Below are 24,816 nucleotides of genomic sequence, written 5' to 3' on the forward strand. Positions count from 1 at the left end.
ACTCTGATTTGCAAGTAACAGCGAATGATATGATACAGTGGCTTGGAGAGAGGAAGGAGCGCTGTTTCTTGCATTCTCGTACTGTCGTCTACAGCAAACAGAGTATTACTCCCCCTTGTGGGCATAATCATTTACTGCTTATTCCGATTAAAACTTCCCTTTACTTCTGATGACCCCGCAATACTTCACTATTGCAAAAAAAAAATCACTTAAAAATAAATCCTAATCATGAGCCTTTCCAAGACGAGAACCATTGCATAGAAGTGTTGAGTTTAAGCACTTTATCTGTTTCTAGGGAACCTCTGGAAGGTCACTAAGGAGCCCAAGGTGAGCCCATGGCTATGATCCCCTTCCTGGTGGTGCGGTGGCTCTGTGGCTCATGATCTGGGCCTGTGGCTGGAAGGCTGCCGGTTCAAATCCCTTGGCCGGCAGAGGAATCCTACTCTGTTGGGCCCCTGAGCAAGGCCCTTAACCCCAACTGCTCCAGGGGTGCTGTACAATGGCTGACCCTGTGCTCTGATCCCAAGTTTTTCTCCCTGCCTGTGTGTCTCATGGAGAGCAAGCTGGGGTATGTGAAAAGACAAATTCCTAATGCAATGGCTAATTGCATAATATATGGCTAATAAAGTGATCTTATCTTATCATTTTTTGTTGTTTTCTTTCATGTTTCCCTTGTTTGCGTGGCAGACCTGTAGTTTTTCAGTGGTCCCTTCCTTAAAAAGACAATGTGAATTTTTAGGAGCAAGTAAAGGTTTATTCCATGCTGCAGAATCCACCCAGTGGACTTCTTCGGCATCAACGGTTAACCAGGAAGAGGATTTGTTTCTGAGAACTGGTCTGTTTTACTCAGGGAGCTGGGCTGTGGGGAATATGGAACAAGCTGCCCAGTGTTTTTGATGCCATTACAATAATTGGTAGTTTTTTTTTTTTCGGGACACAGCTGAAATCCAAGGATCAACTACTCAGCAGGCTAGATGGGCTGAATAACTTGCTCTCATTTGTAACTTTATGTTCTTAATCTGCAGAGATGGTCTCATTTTAAATGTAAATATTCTTATGACCAAAAAAGCATAAATAGCAAAGACAAAACACAACAAATGCTATGTAGTATGTTTAATTGTTGTTCTTACATTACATTTATCATTTTAATTAATGCCAGAGTTAAATGAAAAAAAATCAACTTTTCAGTGAAGACGGAGCAGAAAAGGTGGGCTAACCCGGTACCACAATAGAGTCATACAGCCGTGCAAGGACATCTCTCTGCGTGATCCTAAAACACGTAGAAAATTGGAGGTCAGTATTCAGAGGAACACAGATTTATTAGAAACACTTCAGTTCTATTCATTCTGTTTCAGCACAACAGGGCAATACTGTATTTGTCCCCAATTGTGCTGTTAAGATACTGTGAAAGGCCCCAACCCACACAATGTGACCCACAGGGCAAACCTAACTAAAACTAACAATGATGCAAAGAATCATGTTAAATGAGTTGTTACTGCAGCAAAATCTCCACAGATACAAAGACTTTCACAGTGTTAGATGGCGGCTGGGGTTTGGAACAGCAAGGCTATGTTTCTGCATAGGAACAAGTAATAGGTTTATTCCATGCTGAAAAAAGAGATGAAACACAGCGTTTCGGCCGTGGAGCCTTCTTCAGGTGTGTGTTTTCTTTCTTCTCTTTTCAGCATGGAATAAACCTATTACTTGTCCCTTTGCAGCCTATGCATGCTGACGCAGCTACCCACCTGAACTACTATGTTTCTGCATGCCCTTTATATCCCAAACAGACTTAAGTACCAATTTTTGAGAACATGGGATTCCTACCCTTAACCAAATAATTATTCCTGTACCTAATTCACCTCTAGTGTGACTATTTACAAGTATAAGAGACCTTAACTAGCCTCTGGTGGCAAGTTGGTTGAAATAATCATAGGATGACTCTTCCTCACCGACCCTGCAACAGGATGTCGTTTTAATTGGATTTGAAACAAAGGAAGTTGCAAAGCAGCAAGTCTAACTAAAGTCCCGCAGGTAGGGGTGGGTCACTTGTACTGTACCTCCATTTTTCAACAGGATTGTGCAAGGTACTTAACACAGACGTGTGGGTGTGAGGGCACTGTGAACAGTTTTTGTTTGGGTCACATAGTAGCATTTGTGTCTGAGTGCCCCTGAGGTGCACCTCAAATCTGAAACCCAATGGGTGAAAAGATTGTGTTGAAATTACTGCACTCGGCTGCATGAACGCTGCCAACAACCTAACCTTAGCACTCTGAGTGCTGTATTAGCAACGATCCTTGTACAATTTGTATTGTGTGCTTCAATGCTAGAGGCCTGACTGATCCTTACTGGTGCTCATATTATAGGAGCACCACAATTCTTAAGTGGCAGGTATAGGTTGTTTTTAATTTGAAAACAATACCATGTAATATGCCCCTTTAAAACATATTCTGATGATGACAGTATTGTCAGTGCTTCACTAATGCAGCTGGCCTTCTTTCACTGACATTTTGAGATTTGTAGCAGAAGTTAATATCAGAAAAAAATCCAAATCATTTGGGTTTGTTTTTGAGCTAGTTAAATTATTTGTACCATGAAATCTAAAACTATACTAGACTTTTGCCTGTGGCTCCAATTAGTATTGCAGACGGAGCCTAAAACATCTCTAAAATTGTACAACTATCACTTAAATGTCAGCCAATTAAGTTGTACAGCACACTAATTACTGGAGAATAAGGAAGCCTAGTGGAGACTGGGTATCGTCTAGCAGCCTTTCTTCCTAGAGATGAAGTATCTGCCATCAGTCCACTTACTCTTTCACTCAGTCCCACTGAGCGTCCTCTTTTTCAGCTGAGGGAATTCTCTGATTGTTTTTCACACACATTGTGGATGAACCATCGCAGGTGTAGCTGTAAGGGCAGCAGTGCAACCTATCTTGGCAACACTGAGCCTGCGGCAGAGAGAAAAAACGCATTGCTGAATTTAACAGTTGCTTCTCTCAGTGCTAAAAAGGCAAAGGGATTAATGCATTAATTGCTTTAGTGAATGATTTCAGCTTAAGTCCATTTGTTTCAGTTTTTGAAGTTTTATCACTATGAAATACAAGATTCTGAGTGGCCTCCTTCCGTTTGCAAACTTACTATATTCTTATATGACGATGCACATGGTCATATTTAGCACTTTTCAATTAGTATGATTTTTTAAAAAGTATGCAGTGTCTTGAAGCAGTTTTCTAATTAGTAGATAGAATTACAATGTAAGGCAGTCCTGTGATTCTTGTGTTCTACATGTATTGCCTTAAACATCTCTCTTCCAGTTTTCATCTTGAAGCTAAACACACCTGTGCAGTTTTTACAGCATATTCATAACGGTGAGACGGTGTCCTCGGACAAATGAGAAAACAGGTTTACCAGTGGGAACGGACAGCAGCTCCAGCTGTTGTAAGTCTTCTTGCAGCAGGTCGTGTTCTCAGGGCAGTAGTACACTCCATCACAGCGAATAACCGAGCTCTTGGACAGGCTGGCGACAGCCTTCTGCAGTTTCACCCAGGGGAGTTTCTCCTCTGTCCCCTCATCCCTCAGCACCTGGCCATTGTTAATTAAAAAAACAAAGCACCGGAATAAGTTGCAGAGCACAGCAGTTGAGAATGGCATATTATACCCTTGCCACATTCATCGTTCAGTAAAAAGGAAAAGGTACCTGAGCTGCTGGAGTGGTCATGTTGGAGGACTTTACAGTCAGTGCTGGGCTCTTGAGAAAAGAGGGAATACTTAAGCCATTTCGTAAACACTTAGTGAAAGTGTCGTCGCAGTGGTAGCCGATGGGACAGCAGTGCAGGCCATCGAGACAGCAAACGGCCTACAGGAGGAACAGCGACAGAGAATTCAGGGTCTCTCCCATTACCTGTTTATACATACAATTTGTTGCCATTCTTTAAAGAGAATACACTTTTAGATTCAAAAGATATTTTAGGTTTATATTTACTCCCCCTCAGAACCAAAACCCAACCACATACCATGAGGACTTTAAACATTTTACTATTCACACCCACATTTTTATCAAAAATCTATTAATGAAATATGTACAAATGATAAGAGGCATTATTGTGGCCTCTGGTGGCAACTGTTAGAGTGTCATTACATTGTCCTCAAAGACTGGCCTACCACACTTATCTCTTGGACTTTTTTTTGTCAAAATACGGTATTAACTACAGAAGACAACCAATGAAAAAAAATCAAAACATAAAGATGTAGTTATTTTCCAGTAGGCCTGGACTCTAGTGGTATCTGCAGTGTTTCCATCTGTGAATGTTTTAGTATGTCTGGGATCTGGCTTTAACTGCATTTTGTAAGTATAGAATTTGTTCATAACCACTAGGTAAAAAATATACCTTTTAGGCAATGAAACACAAATAAGTTAATAAATTGACCTACTGGTGAAAGTGGACAACAGTTCCAAATCCCATGGGGGTGTCTGCAGCATGTATACCCATCAGGACAGAAATGGGAACTGTCACAATGCACCACTGTGCTCTCCACATTGGCATCGGGCCTGCCCATCATTATGGGAAGGAAGGCATCCTGCTCTGCAGCCGGTATGTTCTTGACCATTGGGATGCCCGGTTCTGCATCATGGCTGTCACAAGTCATCTCTATCAAGTTGCACTTGCGGCCTTGCGGACAGCCGTGGATATGGTCAGCGCAACACACAGCCTGAAAACATGAAGACATGAACAGAGAAACGGTTACAAAAGATCAGAGGCCAGGTGGGCCGTCTGGCCCATTATCTGATCCATGGATCCCATCCAGCCATTTCTCGAAAGTCTTCAGAGCCAGGCTAGCAGCTTCAGCAGCACGGCTGGGTGCCTTGTTCTACACACCCACAACCCTCTGAGTAAAGAAGTGCTTGCTTCCTGCTCTTGACTCTACATGCACTTGCCATGTAGTTTCAACCACTGTTCGTTTGAAAGCAGAGGTTCCCAGTCCTGGTCCCAGAGACCCACACACCTGTCGGTTTTTGTTCCAGCCAAGCTGGCGGTTCCACATTTGAATCTGTAAATGACTTAAGAACAGCATTAATGCGAACTCTGTGACGGCTTTCACATTTTAAACCTACTGGATGTAGCCTTTTAACTGTTGCATTTCCTCTTTAAAATCAAATCCCGTACTCTTTCAGGTGTTACAATCGAGCAGCTTATTGATTCGGTTAAGACTTCAGTTAGGTAACGAAGCTCAGCTGGAATGAAAACGAGCAGGTGTGTGGGTCTCCAGGACCAGGATTGGGAACCCCTGTTTAAAAGCAGGTGTCTTTGTCAGTGCCTTTGAAGATAGACTGTAACAGGTCCCCACATAATCTTCTCTGTTCGAAATTAAAAAAGTTCAGTCCCTTCAACCAGTTAGTTCTAGGACATTCCCTTAAGCCCAGGGATGTATCTGGTTGCTCTTCTCAGGATTCCAGAGCAGTAGTATCTTTTCTATAATGCAGTGAGCAAAATTGATTACAATAGTCTAAATCACTGGTTCCTAACCATTACTGTGGGCTGCAGTCCTTTGGTTCTCAAAATCTGTTCTCACACCCTGTATCACGGTAGCAGGTCAGTTTGTTTAAACATAAAATATATCATAACTGTAGAATTAAATAATAATTTATTTATATTTTGTAGTAAAAATAAGAATGCATAAACAACTGCACACTTTATTGCTAGTAGTTGTACTTACGTGCCTGTGCTTAATTCATGTCTTCGATGATTTACCTTGTAAAAAAAATAGGGCAGGTCTCACACCCCCACAATGGCATCTCGCACCCCAGGGTAAGAAGCACTAGTTAAATGAAGACATCTGATGACGAGGGACCAGACCCAGTTCCAGCTGTGGACACTGGACATTTTATATAAAGCGTATTCTCTGTGATTCTTGTGTATTTGCTCCAGCACGTTTGTGTGGGTTTAAGTGGCAAAGGCAGTTTGCTAGTTGCCTGAAAATATTCAGGCTTTTTTATCCAAATCTTTGGAGGTAGAGCACCTTGAACACCAAAAAAATTTTTAAAAAATGACTGGATTCAGAAAGGTTCAATAATTAAAGCATGCCAGGTGATAACCTGCACTTTTCCGTCATACAAGGAATATGTTCAGCATTTTACAAATAAAAGCGACTTTAAAGAAATGCTTGTATCTTGTAAAGGGGATGATAAATACAGGGCTATAATTTGTGTTAATTGACAAATGTTGTGATGTACTCCTTTTTGATTCTTTGCTAATATCTGTAGCTGTCTCCATAAACAACCTTTGCTTTGAAGTCAAATTGACAGATTCAATCCCAATGACAGCTGCCACCAGCCATGCTCATTTCATTGTGTGCTGAACGGATCTTAACAAGGTGACTGTGAGGACAGAGAAAGCAGACATGGGGAAGGAGATTTCTTTTGTACAAGCCTTAGCAGACCTGAGAGGTCTTCTTCAATGTTGTTTTTTTTCCCCCAGGGACAAAGTGCGTTTGCTAAATGGGCTTCAGCTGTGTAAAACTAGGTGAACAAAAGAAAAAATAAAGATATGTGCAAATACATTTATGAAAACTTACATCTGGATATGGGCAGCATCTATATCCAGTGTCTGAATAGCAGCAGGTTGCTGATTCTGGACAGCTGCTCCCATCTGGACAAACGTTAGCACTGGAGGCCAGTCCCACCACCAGAAACAGTATTGCAGTTTTCAGCATCTGCATGAAAAGAAATGAAGTTAACTGATTAAAAAAAAAAAATTCTTAATTGCTTGCAATTATTTTTTGGTGCTGACGTCTTTGTGGAACAGTCTATTCATAAATATAATAAACAAGTGAACTTCAACCCTGCTTCTTTTTGGAAAGCAGCTCTTATCCTCCATGGGTTTGCTGGAGACAGGAAATAATCAAACCGAGCTGCCGAGGGGAAGATCTGTAGCCCAGTGTGGACAGGAAAGAGCTTCCTGACCTCAAGAGGCACCCCTTCTTCCTCGACTTCATAAGTTTCAGGATTTTTATCAGTGGGATTACTTCTGTACTTCTGCACTACAGGTGTGACTGGTTTTGAATCAGACTGTGTAAACTAGTTACTTATGACTATATAATGCACTGAGTATTTTGCATTCTGTATATCTGAGCATTTACTAGCAGTCCATACATTTGCAGCTCAAGCAGATTTAGACATAATGCACTTGTTACACAACAATCACCAAATTTTTCTCCAAAACACACAATAAATACAATGACAATAAAACTAATAATATTAGATTATGATATACGTATAATAATCACTGTCACTTACCTTGTTCTTGCATCAACGTCTAGTGAAGCCTCTGCCTTGATTAGATTAGTTTCCTGTGTAGACTCCTATATATACAACTCAGAAAGTGTTCACTTCCTCAATCAAGAAAGAAAATGACTCTCAGAGTGCTTGCGCATCAAAAGAGGAGGGAACGTTCCTTATGTTGCAGTTCAAGTATAAGTTATCTGTGCACTTTCATTTTTGCGAATGCAAAACACAGCCATAGAACATAAATTGCTTCACAGCTATTTTATAATTTTACCCACAGTCAACAATCTTAGCCATTAAGGCGAGTCCTTAAACCTAAACAAAAGAGGAAGAAGATTTAAGATGATTACGAAAGTACAGTCTGAACACTTCGTGAAAAAGAAATATGAACAGTTTCAGTATTTGCAATGTACAGTATAGTGTTTAAAAAGTGGCTTGAAGTTATTTCCTGTTAGAATCAGCTATGATCGATGCTGTAAAGAGTAAGGATAACATACGTAGGGTGTGATTTATCAGCATCTTCCTGTGTATAATGTGTTAGCATTAAATATCCAGGAGCTTGAGTTTTGATCCCTGGTAATGTGTCCAGTAGGTGCAAGGGTCACTCTGCTGACCGATCACATCTTACCGGAATGAAAACTTTTTCAGAAAGTTTTTTTAAGAAAAAAGGGCACACAAAGTCATAAAGGCTAAAACCGTTTCCAGATGGATTTAATGTCATAACAGTGTCTGCTATCAACCCAGAAAAAGACAGAGGCAGCAATCGCATCCTCCTGACAAATCGAAGAGCAACCGGTAAAAAAGCATTATACCAACTGATGTTAAATGCCACAATGTGATCATATTCTAAATTATTATAAATGACTGAATCTAACCACATTTCCTTCATCCTCTTTTCCAGCAACACAGAAGAGAAATGAAATCATAATTAAGATAATTAGGAAGACTCTTAAAAGAGTAGTAACTAATACCTCAGTGTTTTGTTTAGAATAGTCACATTGAACAGCCTTTGCTCCCTTTTTAGCTAGTGGAGCTTTGGATTGTGGGAGAAAATTAGGAAAACTGAGGAAAAACCACTTGAATGCAGGGAGAATGTAAAGATTCCACATAGCAGCACAGTTCCACTCCAAAATTGAACCCAAAACCTATGGCACTGTGCTGGCCAACAAACCAATATGAATGTGCATATGAAAATGTGCACTTCAGCCTGTGTGTTTCAAGGAGCTCAACACATTCACATTGGAATCTTTTTTCAGACTTCAGATTTAATGTAGTTTTTCACCTTCATTTCCGCACCAGCAATCCACTGGTACTGTAGCAGCAATTTCCTTTATTTTCTTGAGTCTTAAATTGTTTTTTTTTCCCCTTGAATGCAAAAGCCCAAAGAAAAATGTCCCAATTCAGGGCATATTTACTTTCAGTTATATTCAACTATTATATGACATTACTGTAGTCTCAAAATGTTTTTTACACGTTTTGCAACAAAATACTCATGACAATTTTTACCATTTCTTCAATAATTGTTGTATTAAAAATATAGTATCTCCACGTTTACAGGTCAACATGGAGATACTGCTGTATATTTCGGGAGACGTATTTAGTTGCAAAACTACAACTACTCCGGTTTCTGCTTTATCAATCTTGAACCCCATTTACTATGTCAGTGTACTTACTGTAAAACCCTTAGACACTGAAAAACAGAATTTCAGCTTCTCCAGACTGACTATTTATAGAAGTTTAAATTAGGCTTTCCAGTTTGAAACACACAGACTGAGAGATAATAAAATCACATTAAGGTATTAAAGTCAGGAGAGAATGTGGAGAATGAGCAAATTGTAAACACCCGCCAAGCTCCAACCCTTCCTAAACTAAAAGAAAAGCAGCAAGCTACAAAGCCGAGGAAATGTTTGTGAACCTCCGGGGTTGGTCTGTATTTTTGAATATTTTAGAGACCTAAAAGATATTAAAACCTTCATTAAAATCAAAGTAAATGTTTAACATTACTTTGTGTATAATAAAGACTTATTTCAAAATAATCCGACAATACCCTGTTGTGAATAAGTATGGGAACCCTCACTATAAACTACAACAGGAAATCACAGGTGAGACCTGGGGACACGTACGAGCTCAGGTGAAGGTACAGTACGAAAATTTCAGAGGACCACTGCACAGTGTTTTCAGTGCCAGTGCAAACGCAGAGCCATCTAGCAGCTGCTGGAGAGACAGGGCCTCAGTGCGTCAGTACTTGAGGCAGGTAACGGTCTCAAAACGTTTTGGGCTGGCGTCCAACTAAGACACTACTGTGAATCAATCTTCAAAACGTTCTGTAGCAGTATGGCAATGCATACAGAGTGGACTTACTGTAGAAAGTCTCAAACTGCACTACTGGGTATGGTAGTTGATGGAAAAACACCATTAGCTCCAGCAAAATTGTGTTTTACAAATATGGCTGCAGAACGTAAAGGTATGGCCACAAAATGTCTTAAAACTGCCCCCCCCGACACACACGTACGTTGAACATGGAGTAAAGCAGAGAACCTGCTTGTAAAGAATACAGATTGAAAATGTGAACACAACTGCATTGTATCACACATGTGAAGGTACTTTGTCTTTTTCTCCCTTTTAATGACATTTCATTTGCCTTGCTGCTGCCGGTTCATTTTAATAACTTACTTTATTTCATAGAATTCATAAAAGGTCTTTCAATATGTGCCCAGCTTAGACAGATGTACTGTAAAGAGGCATGTATTGGAATGTAATGTGTACTGGAAGCAAATTTGTTGCGTCTCTGAAGCCTCTCATCACAATTGTGATACTGTGATGTTATCACAGTATTAAACAATACAGTCCGACAAGGTATATTTTCTTAATTAAATGCAGAGGGAGTCAATTTCAAAATTACAATACATTGTTCAAAGTGCACAAACGTCACTAGTTTAAAATCCAGGTGATTGTTTACATTTCAATTTAATTGTGTTTTTTAAAATACAATTAGCATGCACTTTATCAGCAAGTGGACATTGTTAGCATTGGTTTATGCTTCAGTCATATATTAATTCCTTATGCAATGATGCTGCTTCCTTTCGAAATCCAGAATATTTTGACATTCTCTTTGTTCCAGTAAACTGGTGAAACCACTGCTCTGCTTTGTTTTCAAAACTCCTTTCTACATTGGCTAACAGGAAGAAACGTTTGCACAATTTAACTCTGTCATTGTTTACAATTTATTATGATTACCGCAAGAACAACATAAATCAGGCACCACAACCAGACAAGAACTCAAATACCGCTTTTATTTTTAATGATGTGACCCATACATTAATTAGAAATCAACAATACTTATTAAAGATGGTAAAATGCCCAAATACTTGCTGTTTGCGATTGTGACACACTGCTGCATTCATATGATACATAGCATAAAATGCATTAAGGTGAATTTAAGGTGACTAGGTCAACACAAATCAAGTGAAAATCAACTAGTGAAAATGTAGTGCACATTACTCAGGCAAATCAACCAAAGGAAACGATGCAGCAGAGTTTGTTCAGTAAAGATCCTCAAAAATACAGGAACAGGTGTTTACTTATACACGTAGCTATGAGATCTGCAGCATGACAATGCTGATTAAAGTGAGCTGGCTGTGCTTTAGAGGTTTAGGTTGAAGAAGTGGTTATGGAATGGACTTAGGGGCTGCACATACAGTACATGAACCCTTGATTAAAGGGAAGCTTAAGTACATGTAAGCATGACTGCTAGGAATCAAGACTCAAGGGGCTTATTTGAACCTGAGCAGGAATGTAGGTCACAGTCAGATGGACAAAATCTGCTAACTCTACAGTTCAGAACTATCTTTCTGAACAGTATAAGCAGTATATATTAAATGTAACTAAAAAGAAGGCATTAACAATTTTCAAATTCATTGTGGTATACTGTACATATATAAAAATGAACATATTAAAATTTAAAGCAAATGTATTAAATATGATGTGTGCAATTAAACAAGACTGGAAAATTCTATTTCATACATTTCCTAACATTGTACCATATATGAGTAAGTCTTAAATTAGTGCCAAGTTAAATTGTGCTTTCCACCTGTGATACCAGCCAAAATATAAATGCTGTTAAAAAAGCTAGCTTAAAACATGACTTAGAGACAAGACGATACTTGAAATCAGGCGGTCAGATTTTTGAACATAGAAAAAACATGTTCAGCCTTTTTTTTACTATGTGAAATATTTTATTCTGGATTTCCTTATTTCAAAAATTGTACATAGACACAAAGGCAAAGAACATGTAAAATGGCATTATTGATCCAGTACAGTTTAGGAAACATTTTGACGCTTTGTGTAATTAAAGTATATGTCTTCAATGACAAAAATTCACATTCAACACTGAGGGAGAACTAAATTAAATCCGTAAAATCACAAACAGAATATACTAATCAGCTAAAATGTAATATAAATCAGGAACGATCATCCTGTTGAAAATCTGCTATCACATCATCAAAAAAATATAAAAAAAGTTTTCCCTAAATATGAAACCAGTCAAATATTTCAATCCCAACTTCAATATGAAATTGGTAACAAAAAAATGCAACGATAGGAGTATAAGTACAATTATGACAAAAGCATACAACAGATTGTTGCATTTCTTGCCATCTGAACAACAAACCTACCAAAAGTGACCCTTTAGTATGTGATAAAACTATCTGAAGGCTAAATGACACAGTAATAGGCCAGCATATCAAAGTGTTACTACCAGCAAAAGCTCTGCATTCATTAAGCCCTTCCAACTCACCTTGCTTTGGAAAATACAGGAGCTGACTGTCATTTTCGAAAGAGGTAATCTGTACCTTTATTGCCACATCGCTTGAGTGAAAAAACAATCCTATTCTATGGTCTACTGTTTCTTTTACCTTTACCAGACAAATAGAGAAAAGATCTGCATTTTACATTTGTTTTAAATTAAATAAGCTGCTCTTTTCTTAATACCCAGAGGCTCCAGAGTAAGATAGAGACCTTTACAGCTTCTGGTTGTCAGAGGCAGATTTCCCATCAGTTTCCTGCAGTTTTTTTTCCAAGAGTACAACCTATATTGAAACCTAGCACAAGAATGTCCACCAGTGCAAAGTCTCCCAGGACAGTGAATCTGTCCAAAAAACTAGCTTTTTATGAGACCATAAGGGTCTTTTATAATGTCGTGCAGTTTTTTTTTTGGTAGTCGGATAAGTGTCTTTCTTGTCGCATACAATCTCCTTACTGCAGTTTTGATTTAACAACTAAAATTTGTGGACCACCATAATCTAGTCCGAATCAGAGCTGGAGCCTGAGGTCTTCTTCTTTTTCCTTCCATGTTTCTTATGCTTCTTTTTCTTTTTCTTCTTCGATTTGTCCTATTTTTATTTAAAAAGAAAGAACAAATGACCAATTACAACCAATGAGAACAGTCAAAATTAAAGGGGCCCACAGGTTAATAACTTCAGACCTTTAAACTGCTGTCACTGACATTTGTCATTTGTGTAGAGTACTTTATCACCTTTCCGGTGGAAATATTAAAATAAAACATCTCATAAATGTCTGTCTATAAAAAGAAATAAGTCTAGTTTATTCTGGAAAAATATAAGAGTAAGACTTGAACAGGGAAAATGTATGGTATTGATACTTTCAATGATTCACATGAAAAGTGGATACAGAACTTAAGATATTAAAACTGGAATAAAAACCCCATTTGAGCTATGTCAATGGAAAAATATTTGCTCTTGAGTACAAAATGACATGATTGTCAACAGGCTAAGATCGAACAGTGACTCACCATCACCTTCTCTTTCTCTTCACTGCTTCTCTTTTTCTTCTTCAGCTCCACCTTCATATCACAGCTTACACTGTAGCGCTGCCAAAACATTCCGATTTTACCTTGTTATAGGTCAGCAGGTATTTGTAAAAACATACAAACTTCAAAACATACTATTCTTTTTTAACTTTCTAAATGAGCAATTTACGCTTTACAGTTCCATAAGTATAAATGACAACCGGTGACCTTTTTATTTTTAAAACTTACAATTTACTTGGTAATTACTGATCATTTACTTTTATACTAAACAATTGTAATGCAGCATGCGTTGTAATTAGGGTTCATGCTAACATTGCGATTTTTTAAACTGGCAAAAGTTCCCAACATGCTGTCGGATATGAGTGTCTAATTGATTATTTGGCAGAGCACCACTAACTTGTTGAAAAAGAAACACATTTAAGATATCTGGTTATGTTAAGCAGGCCTTAAAAACCAGTGCAACCTAGTTCTTGGTTTTGCTTACTTTCAAAAAGATCACCCGTCTCCTTTAAAAGTTTTATTCACCCAAGAGATTTTCAACTACCAGCAGAATCTGCACTCTAGGCATTAACAAACAGGAAAAACTAAAAATGATGATGAGTAAATACTGTACATGTAAAAGTTCGCTGAGTACCCAAGTTTGTCTTTTTAAAGTATAAGCACTAGCCATGCACAGACCCAAGGATCAAAATCTAGTTTACCAGAATACAAGATTTAGGAACCATATTTAAAGATTCTTTCCTCTGCTTCATAGGAACAATTATGTTAGAAAAAACACACTGAAAATTAAATGATTCACGCTAACACTATGTGACTACAATTTTTTTTAAATGACTAACTTAGTGAAAACTACTATGCTCCAAACTGAAATGCACTTTTAGCATAGAACTTTCCTGTACTCTGGTTTAGCTTATTTAAATGTTCTCTCATGTGTACACACATTCTATGCTTAAGAAGATGGCAAAACAACTCCACCATTAGCATGGTTCTTAGATGTAACATTTATGTACAACTTAGAAGAGATGTTTACAGAGCCCTAAAGAGGAACATAAAGGTTACAAATGGACATGTGTCTAATCTGGCCTGTATAGTAGTAGATCATTGATTCAAGAATCTCATCCAGCTGTTTCTTTAAGGAAACCAGGGTATCGACTTCAATAACATGGCTGGGTTATCAGAATATGGAAGTACAACCTGTGTCCTCTGGTTCATCTACTGCTGAAAAGTTGTTGAGTAGCACTGTGGGCTAGCTAGTAATCTCTCAGGCTTTAACCCACTCACTTCGTCCTCTGTATCCAGGTCAGCTGATGATTCAGATGACGAGCCCTTGTGACCATGCTCACTCTTCTTCTTCTTTCTGCTTCCTCTGTCAGCCTGTCGTTGATGGAGTGGGAGGATAAATTCATCAGCACAAGACAATATCACATACCGAAAACCCAAGGCGGCATGCTTTCCATTCCAACATTTTAAAACAAGAAAAAGAAATACATTTTGAATTAAATTTCAGTATCAACTTTTAAAGCCAAACTCCGTCACCATAATGTGTTGTGACAAGGCATATCAGTACACTCAAAATGAAATGTTATTCAAATAAAAATGTTTTTAAAAAGATCTGAATTATCTTTGTCTTGCCAAAGCAGTTTGGACCACTGTCTAAAACACCAGGAATGCAGCTAAAAGGAGCCTCTGCCTTATGAGAAGCATATCCCAAGTCTTGTAACAGTCAAGGAGATATTAAAGCTGTATTCATTCTCAAACTCCCTACGGGTCAGAGGTCACTGTCCATCACCCAAAGGATGAGCAGTCACTGAGGAACGGGCAGGGTGGCAGAATGGTTATGATGTCATCAGATGTCACCTATCTCCAACTGTGATTTACGGTTTTTAAAGGGACTGGCGCAGAGCATGACTCGCTCGCTCATCTTCTCTCTCTCCAGCTAACCCTGCAATATGACATCACCAACGCCGTGGCTGCATGCCATGCGATTCAGGACAGCAAGCTCCTTCCACCCATCTGGGCATGGACTGGCCTGATCCAAGTGAAGACTTCTTTAAAAACCACAGGTTTCAGAAAGACGCTGAATTCCTTGGAGAGATGTCCTTCGCAGACGTTAAGCAAAAGCTCCCCTCTCGCTCTGGGCCTGGTGCATTCCAGAACGTGGGCGGGAACCTCAAAACTCATCAAGAAACTGACCTTTGACTATAAAACATCTATATTCACATCTTAACTTGTTGGGCGTTAAATTACTAATCCAAACACATCTGATAAAAGTTTAGTTCACTTTAGCAAGTGCTTACTTGTCTTAATGTGAATATTAATGTGATTTATTTATATTAGACCGATATGACCTGTGTTACATGTTAGAGTTAAATATTTTATATTAAATATATAATAATCTAAATGTATATTTAGAATCTGTGTGAGACTGCAAATTGTCGCATTTATTCGATTCCTAACGGCCATCAAAGCACCCTTGCAATTTACCGTTACAATTTCTTGTCATTTCAGTAAATTAAATATGCTTACTTCACTATAAATGGTAAGAATGGATAGAAATGAGGTGTTCGTTTGGTCCACCTAGCTCGTTAAGTAGTTAGCAGCTGACTGATCCAAAAAAGAACTGATTCAGCTGTTTTTTTGAAGGAAGCAGGTTATCGGCTTCAACAACATGGACGGGTACTGGTCAACAGGTTAAGACCGAAATCAGTACTTCTATCCTCATCTGCCATGATCCCCAATTCCATAATAACTACATACAATGATAAATCATGTTCTGACTGCTTTGTCTAAATATGAGGACTTTCTGTAAAATTGTTTGCCAGAAAAATAAATCACTATTTTGGGGGACTAAAATGCTCCGGCGAGTTTTTCTCTGAAATCTGTAAACTTCTTTATGATAAATACATTAATTTAAATTTAGTTGCTGCGATGGACTGTCCAATTTGAGCTACAATGCTAATTAATGATTTAATCAATTTTAACTTTGTCACAAATACTGTACTTCAAGAGTACTGTTTCCAACATTATCTTAAGAGAACCTTACACCCGTTCCGATTCATTTAATCCTTGAATGACAAACCAATGACCAACATATTAACCTTAGCTGTGCTGCAAGAGCATTTACCTTATCTTTCTCAGTGTCTTCCCTGGATTTCTTCTTTTTCTTTTTCAAGGACTCCTAGGAAAGGTTACACATTAACATTATGTTAATCAAAAAGATTTCATTGTAATTTACTATACAGATATTGCCAATTTAAAAGCATGGCAGCATTTTGCTCCTGAGTTTCTTTTCTGGATATGTGGTTGATAGATGTAATACTTCATAAGATAATCCTAAAATTGTGTGTAGGAGCAAAGAAAAGGTGGCTCACAAGATTACCTTCAATCAAACATGAGCTCATATGCTATTATCATGAGAAGTGAAATGGTAAGTGCATTTCATGGCTCTGTTAGAGGAAGGCTATGGGACTACACTTGTTATTCACTTGCTTAACAGATGCTCTCAAACATAGCAACTTAGACCGAAAGAATACAGCACAGGTTAAGCAACAAGTATGTCAGTACAATTTAAATACACGTCAAAATGCACCCCAAATAAAATTCATTCCAAACTGTACTGCAATAAACAGCTGGACAACGTGTACACTCGACTGCAAGCAGCTGAAGCTGTAATCAAACTCAACCCAGAACCCAGGCTCTGGGAGACAGTAGTGCTAACCATTCCACTGTGTTGCCCCAAGTCTGTGAACTCTACTTTGCTGAACATGCTGACAAAGGATTTTAAATCAATATCATTTAAATTTGTTCATTTGATTATAATAATTTGAGTATAATTGATTGATACGGGGCCTGCAAAAATACTTTCTACAAAGTATTTGTTTGCTAAAACTGACAGGCCTAGCTCTTGTCAAATGAACACAACTTAGTTATGTGAATACCTTAAAATCATCTGGATTCATGTCTACGGTTTTGCAGTCAATAAACCTGTGTTCATAAGAAACTAGAATGACAAGTCAAAAAAAAAAACAAGACGAAGACCAAGCCATCAAACTACAGACGGAGTGAACAGCATGATAGTACCTTACTGTCAGGGTTTGACTCTGATGACGAGTCCTCAGACGACCTCCTCACAGACGAACGTTTCCTTTTTCTCTTCTTTCGGACGGTCTTCCTCTCTTCCTAGTCAGAAAAAACAAGTATTGCTCAGACTTCAGTCAACATCCACACAACTAATCCAGGATTCAAATGATAGTGCATGTCTGTTTTGGAGTATTTAGCGGCAAAAACAGAGCATTATAAATTCATTAACAGTATGCAAAACAAAATAAAAAATGTTGCCATTGGGTAAAAAAAAAGCAGAAATGGGCATGCAATAATCTGTACACCTCTGATCGAAACTAACCACGACTCAGGTTCTTAGGGTCTTAAGGAAACTTAGGGTCTCAGGGGATTTATCTGACTCTAGTACAGTGTTTATCAACATAAGTATTCTTACAGCACAATGCCTTCTCATTACATACTGAAAACACCACCTAATTATCACATGGTCCAATTTTCCCAGAACACTCGGGTGCTCAGAGCATAAAAATTAGCCTTTCAAACAAGCTTCTGCATGAGGTCATTCGAAGTTTAAAAGGCAGGGCTCCTAGATATCCTAGAGAGCACACTCCCTCACCGCCGCTCTCGTGTTGCAAGACGCCGGTCTCCAACGGCTTTCTGGAACGCATGCATTTTACCCGTTCTTCCTTGCTTTCTGCAATTTCCCTCACAGGATCAATAAAGTATCTTTCTATCTATATGGATGATTGCCTCTGCTCCATTTTGCAACTGTGTGCCTGTCCGCCAGCTACAGCTTTAAGATGAAGATCACAGATGTGATCTAAGGTTAGAAACCAAACTTTGTGAAAATAAACCAGGGAACGAGAAGCTTGGTTTATGAATGCAAGTGCTCATATGGTGCTTACCTCATCATCAGATTCAGCGGAGCTGCTAGAAGAATCAGAACTTGATGAAGAGGAGGAAGATGAAGAATGCTTGACCAAAGACAATTAAAGCAGAGCTTATGAGATTTGAAGTCATGAAAACAATAGCCAAGAGGCTGTCAACAATAAAAATCAATGGAGGATTAAAGGAGCTACAGAAAAACAGTATCTGTAATGTGTCTAAGTGAAACAACAAGGGTTCAATTAGTTTCACCCCAATTTAGAAATCCAGTCAAGGCTCATGGGTTTTAAGACATCACACCTGAATAATAAGGATTTCACTACAAAACGAGGAAAAGTTGTTACATTATACACAATTACACTACCATTCCAGGTCTGGCAGAAGGACACGTATGAATGAAAATCTGTTTTGAACTATTCTATATTAGTTTTGAATTTTTCAAAACTATAAAGCTTTGCAAAAGAGCCACATCCCAACCCTCCTCCACATTTTCGACCAAGGTCCACAAGCAAGGATCGGACGGCAACTAGATCAAAATGATGCTAGGAGCATCAACATTTGTTTGACTTGCAGCGGCACCCGCCAACCAAATCTGTTTCTGCTGCCGAGAGTCGCCTAGATCAGAGTTATCATTCCGCATCTAGCTGGAGGAGAGCAAGGAATAGTGGGCCTGATTTAAAAATCGCATTATTACTTGTCATATGGCAACTGCTACAACACACCCATTGTAACTTGAAGTCAAATTAAATGCTGCACGGTTTTGTTTCTGATGGTAGTTTGGAATGTTTTTCTCACCCTGCTGGATTTTTTCTTTTCTTTACGCTTTTTCTAAAAAAAAGAAAGAAAAGAATACCGGTTACTAAAGATGTGTCGCAGTAAAAGGATGAATGGGATTTAAGTATATAAGAGAACTAAAAACTTACTTCTTTCTTTTTTGAAGCACTTTCACATCCACCGAGCACCTTCTCTCTATTTTTTTCAAGTTCCTTTTTCCATTTCTGCAGAAGCAAAGAAAACGGGTTTTTACAAATAACTAATAAGTTAATAAGAGATTTTTCTGTCAATCTTTCCATTTTCAGGGATTGCTTATTTTAAATTTAATCTGAACCAAAAAGAGGTTATCAAACCATAGAGATATGCAACTTGTGTTTAAACTACCACATAAAAGCTGGAGGTTAAATGGTTTGTAACCAGTGCACACCTGCAGAACGGGTTAAGAGTCTTGATAATGTTAATCAGTTTTTAAAAACTTAAACAGATCCATATTAGTGGGTGTAATGCAGCAGTTTTATGTCTGTTTCTACATGTTCGTAAATTTTATGAAACTGTACCTCATTCATTTTTTCTTCAAATTCAGCCAGGGCCCGTGAGCCCTTCTTTTTCTTCTCCAACTGTTCCTTGACCTCTTCCCTAAACACAGCAAGAAAAAAGCTGTTTCTACCATACCTACAGGATTTGCCACCACAGAATAAGACCATTCATTGTCCTCTTCTTGTAAGTGGGTGCTCAGTATCCATATTCTTACTCACCTCTGACCTTTTCTGATTCTGAACTGGTTAGCTTTAGCCTGCTTTGGCAACTTTGTTTTGTGGCATCAGGTTTGATCAAAAACAAAAACAGGCGTACTACCACAAGAACTTCCTTCTAAGGTTAAGAGCAAATAAAACCAAATCATTTCTAGAACTCAAAAAAGAATCTAAAAGGAGGGCATACAGATACATACATATACGAGTACATATAACGCTTATGGGAATGTTGTTATTTATAAAGCTTAAATCATAGTGCTTCAGTAAATCTGTATTCATTGCTTATTTCTGGGCAACCAAAGACTTAGGTCCAGACTTCACCATACCCTATGCAATAAGTCTCCTATTGACTAATTCACAGACCCAACTGGTAGAGAACACTTGTACTGGTTCAACACTATGTTCTGGAAAGGCCAGTGATAAAATGCAACCTCATTTAACCTCACCGCGAGTGTAAACCCACAGAAACTCCAGGGAACACAGTTTTACACTTTAAAATGAAATCGGATACAAGTGTTTTCTCTCGTGACTTCTCATATCAGAAACTCTCCAAGACAGCTTATCGGAGTCACAGATCCCTTAATTGTGGATAATACAGTTATCCCATCTAATTTCTTACAGGCATGGATTTCTCCTACTCACCACGTAGGCCTGGGTCTGTTCAGGTAATCCTGTATGGAAGGCCCTGTAGACGGAGCTGGCCCTCGAGCTCTAGCAACAGCTATAGGATTTATATATGCCTGCAAAACACACAGGCAAAGCACTTCAGGTTCAAGTGCCAGAAGCAGAACACGATTAGTGCACCTTCAACGTAGTGCTGGGAAACACACCGGACTACTCAAATTCACCTCTTTAGAAAAGTAACCACACATAAAAATGAACTGTCACTGCTTGTCAGAAAATTGATTTAACAGAAACACAAAGCGAAACAAATAGAGGTTGGGTTGTGCAGTATGGAACGAACTGTTGAAGCTGATGCCCTGCCTTCTCTCCAGGAACAGCAGGATGAGGTCCTCTGACCAGCTGGCTACTAAATATCAAAGGGGCCAAAAGGCCTCCTCCGTTTTGAAACCTTTCTTAGTTTTGTATATTTCACATTAAAAAGTGGAAAGTAAATAAGGAAACCACATAAAGAGGTTCCACGGCCAAACTGCTGATTTTTATTTATTTCTCCTTCTCAGCATAACCTATTTATCAGTTCCTTTTTGCCGCATCTCCATCCCCTTAATACTCATCCAAAATCAACAAGGCGTGCAAGACAAAAACACTAATTACTCATATCAAGGTAGGTTCCTTCAACTCTGTGACCCGTTTCAAAGAATTTCATAGTAAAACAGAAGTGGGCTCTGGAAAGACTCATTTCCATGATAAAGTTATCGGTTCGAACATGAAAGAGACATTTTAAATGTAGTGACAGAATATATTAAATTCACCACAGTGGACACTGTTAATATACATAAACTATAAGTAAAACCAGCTGTGGTTTCCGTGTGTAGAATGGAGGTTACTATTTAAACTTGCTTCCCAGGTGTAATAAAATACCGATTACCTACAAAACGATTGTTTATATTAGCCTTCCCTGAAAATAACTGGAAACGGCAATACTGCTCCGGAATTCATCTCCCTTTTCCATTCTGATGTAATGTAATATTTCGGTATATACTAGGGTCTACACTCTGATACAACTTAAGTGCATTTATACGTAAAAAGAAACCTTCAAAAAGAATTTATGGGGCACTTATCCAAATGGAGTTTTTTATAGAGCTATGTGGCAATACATCAACAAATGCCCTACTTCTTAAATTTTTTGCATGTCGCATATCGCAACCACAGAGTTCATAGTCTTGCTAAAATTTGTGCCGATTACTACAAATTCGTGATTTTTACATTTTTAACGCGCAGCAACATTGTAGTGCAAAAGTGTGAACGTGGACTCATCAGCCTTGAGTGCAAAGATTGTCTGTCAGCACTTAAAACGGGATCTGTAAATTGTGTGTGGCAGCCACTTTTATTATCGTTATCACTATACTGCTTCTTTCGCGGAGACTAGTAAATAGGGCTAATATTAGAGGTTGAGAACAAACTAGCGGAGTGACCTGTTTAATCGGGCAAAAGAAAACGTTTCCCATTACGCCCGCTTTGTACGACATAAGACTTTTTAAAAAATAAAATACTGTAAAAGAGCAGACAGAGTGAGTCTTCGATTCTTATTGATCATGTTTTATTCCCCTTAGTATGGGTGCAGAAGAAACAACACTTCTATTGCGTCTGTTCAAATTTTACTTAAAGCTTGTACGCCTGTTTTTTTTCTAATTTACCCTATATATTAAATTGCATTTAACGTGAGGGGCAGGCGTAGATATGTCATCAATTACAGTTTAAAATTGATAGTCAAACCCAGGCCCCAAATCCCCGGCCTCGCCTGCTTTGCATTACCTCCGGTCAGCGCCCCTGCGCCGGGCTGAGACTCCAACCAACGAGGGTTTACCCCATTATCAAATGCAAATATTAACCTTCGTAGCATACAAACATTCCTCAACTACTGAATCATTGGTCGTTACTACTTACCACCCTGTTGTCTCTTTTCCCCATTTTTGATGCTTCCCTCTAAAAAGCCTGGATTTTATACAGCTAATCGTTCACATTGCTTCCCCAGCGATGTGGCCTACAGCCCGTCGAGCCCAACTTGAGCCATCCGGAGAGAACAAAAGAAGGATACTGCCACCTGATGGTCACACTGCCAACTGCAGCTTAGGTCTGCAAAGCATGAGGTGAAGTTGAATCCTACACAGAGCAATATCGAAAACGCCTCAATGACCACTTGCATTTTTTCATCACATTCATCCTAACCTAACAGATCGCAGGGCGTCTAACATGTACAAAAATACCCACTTAGGTGACATGTGACAGCCCTCACGCTCCAGCAGACCCCAAAACACAGCAGATAAGGTTGGGAAGCAAGATAAAATAATGTTTTGTTTTGCTAAGTGCCATGAGAACATGTAACATGCACTTCTATAGTAAATACTGTCATAAACCATAGATTCATACACTAGCTGGTATTGGGATTCATGTTGGAAATGTTTTTACTTTTGATTATTGCCTTTCTTTTTGAGAAGATGTGTCATGAAATGCACATCATTAAAATCTCGATTAAATATTATTATCTATAATGACGAAGCATCTAGGACGTTGCTTCTAATGTCTCATCTGAGGGACAGCATCTCCTGCAGCACGGTGTGTCCTCTCATTATATTGGGGCATTAGTTTAGAAATTCTCGTCCTGAGCAAAAAGCACCACCTACTGGTCATTCAACACCAATCTACAGCAACGTAATTGTCCTACAAGGTTCTCCTTTCCCAGCCTTGCTGAGATCCTGAGATCTGACGAAATCAAGTTACAAAGTATTCATTCTGTTCTTTCTAAACAAAATATAAAGGTATTTCTAACACGAGTTATATGACTCTGCAGGTGGTACTGGTAATAATTCAATGTTTCATTATGACGTGTCAGTAATGTTCTAGAACAGATCGTAATTAACATAGAAAAAATGGAAAGGTTACCAATGAGATTAGGCCGCTGATTGCTAGTAGCTAATTGAGCCAAGGAATTTATCTAGCTGTTTATTGAAAGACGCCAGGGTAGCAGCTTCAGCACTTTGGCTGAGTAGCTTTCTCAACACTCCCACAGCCCTGTGTGTAAAGAAGTGTCTGTGTGTGCATCCTTTCCACTTGTGTCCTCCAATTTGTGTTTCACTGTTCATTCCAAAGATGTCTACTGAGTTAACATTATCTGTGCCAGTTCACCCGTTTACTTTGTTGAAAATATTTTATTTATACACTAAATTATTTTCCACCACTCAATTCATCAATGCACATAAAAGAAAAAAAAACTTTGGTGTAATTTAAGTGAAATTTAGTGGCAAAAGATGTATTTCTTTTTAACTCTCTTGCTAGTCTAGATTCACGTCACTCGTTTTACACATCATTTTAAGAATATTACTGAACAGCATTTAAAAATTTGTTTAAACCAGAGTTAGACTAAAGTCATATGAATAAGTTATAAAAAGTTATGTTCCAGATGAATGAATGTTTGCACAGAACTAGGTTTTCCAGAGGAGCAAGGGAGAAGATTTCTTAATATACACAGAAGTCAGAATCACTTTTTTCCATTACTTAGAAATGACTAGGGGACTTGAATAACCTTTGCATGCTGATAAATGCACATATATTGTGTTATAAATGAGCACAAGAGCTCCTAGGCTGCTCTGAATCTCTTAGCCATTTGAAAGCTGGTAATTCATAAAGACCCAGCTTGAAGCTTAATGCCAGGTGCACAGAGTGAATTCTCCTTAATTCTCCTAGAATAAATGGGAATAGAGCATGGAGCATGAAATCATTTCTCCAAAGAAGTAAGTCATCCTCTTCTGTGAATCCCAGTAAGGCTCTGTCCAAAAACTGTCAACCACCTCAGAACTGACAACAGCTTCTTGAGATGCCAAACAGTATGAAAAGGGGGCTGCACAACATTTGGAGAATAAATACAAAGATGTCTGGGGTCAATGACAAATTGCAAATGTAATAAAGTTTAAGAAGACAAGTCATGGACAGCCAGGGAGAGAGCTGCCAGACACTTCCCAGAATTCAGTGTTCACGTTCCAAGCTCAGTGGTCAATGTTAACATAGCAGGTATTCACAGGCGCAGAAGACTGTCTCGTTTCTGCAAACCGTGGATTGTGTTGGATTTAGTGTAAGATCATGCTTGGCGGGGGTGTAGGGTAGCGTCTGAGATGGAACTTTGTCCTATCCCTGGGGACGTTTGGAGTTCGGTGCACTTTAGTTGACTTAACACTGCAGAAGCCAGGATGATCTGTGGCCCAGTGAGTCACTGGGGCTCTGTGACTTACCTTTTAGCTACTGTTGGATCAAAGTCTTTTTGCCCTTCTTTGTAAATCAGCTCTAACCCACAGAGTGCTCAGAAATGTTCACATTACAATAAAATTAAACGTGCAAGGATTTATTACACACTCTAATTTTTATTTTACAAAAATAAAAATGTCAAGCAATTGGAGCTACCTCTTACAAGCACAACATTAAGCAGCTTTTGTCAATGGAAGAATCTTTTACCAGCTCTTGTTTTTTGATTAGCTAAGTCTCACAAGGTATGGACCAGAGCACAGTACAGAATTAGCAGCAAACCAGTTTTGAAAACTAATAAAAAGAACATTTTCTTTCCAC

General features: G+C 38.6%; 2 protein-coding genes across 2 annotated transcripts; both read right to left on the reverse strand.

The window, feature by feature from the left end:
- Positions 1-1,098: 1,098 nt before the first annotated feature.
- Positions 1,099-7,396, reverse strand: LOC148823121 (progranulin-like). Its single transcript, XM_088929634.1, has 7 exons — positions 7,294-7,396; positions 6,573-6,710; positions 4,431-4,709; positions 3,697-3,855; positions 3,408-3,581; positions 2,811-2,947; positions 1,099-1,270 (listed from the first exon to the last, which is right to left on the reverse strand). Exons 2-6 carry the CDS (start codon positions 6,708-6,710, stop codon positions 2,819-2,821), a joined length of 879 nt encoding a protein of 292 aa, XP_088785760.1. The 5' UTR covers positions 7,294-7,396; the 3' UTR covers positions 1,099-1,270; positions 2,811-2,818.
- Positions 7,397-10,486: 3,090 nt separating this feature from the next.
- Positions 10,487-22,327, reverse strand: fam133b (family with sequence similarity 133 member B). The gene is made up of 11 exons (XM_088928963.1): positions 22,147-22,327; positions 20,221-20,318; positions 19,384-19,462; positions 18,976-19,050; positions 18,848-18,880; positions 18,073-18,141; positions 17,189-17,287; positions 16,233-16,286; positions 14,390-14,482; positions 13,091-13,168; positions 10,487-12,671 (listed from the first exon to the last, which is right to left on the reverse strand). The coding sequence occupies exons 1-11, from the start codon at positions 22,168-22,170 to the stop codon at positions 12,582-12,584; spliced, it is 792 nt and encodes a 263-aa protein (XP_088785089.1). The 5' UTR covers positions 22,171-22,327; the 3' UTR covers positions 10,487-12,581.
- Positions 22,328-24,816: the final 2,489 nt, after the last annotated feature.

This window comes from Atractosteus spatula, chromosome 12 (assembly GCF_055471065.1).
Source record: "Atractosteus spatula isolate fAtrSpa1 chromosome 12, fAtrSpa1.hap1, whole genome shotgun sequence".
Lineage (NCBI taxonomy): Eukaryota > Metazoa > Chordata > Actinopteri > Semionotiformes > Lepisosteidae > Atractosteus > Atractosteus spatula.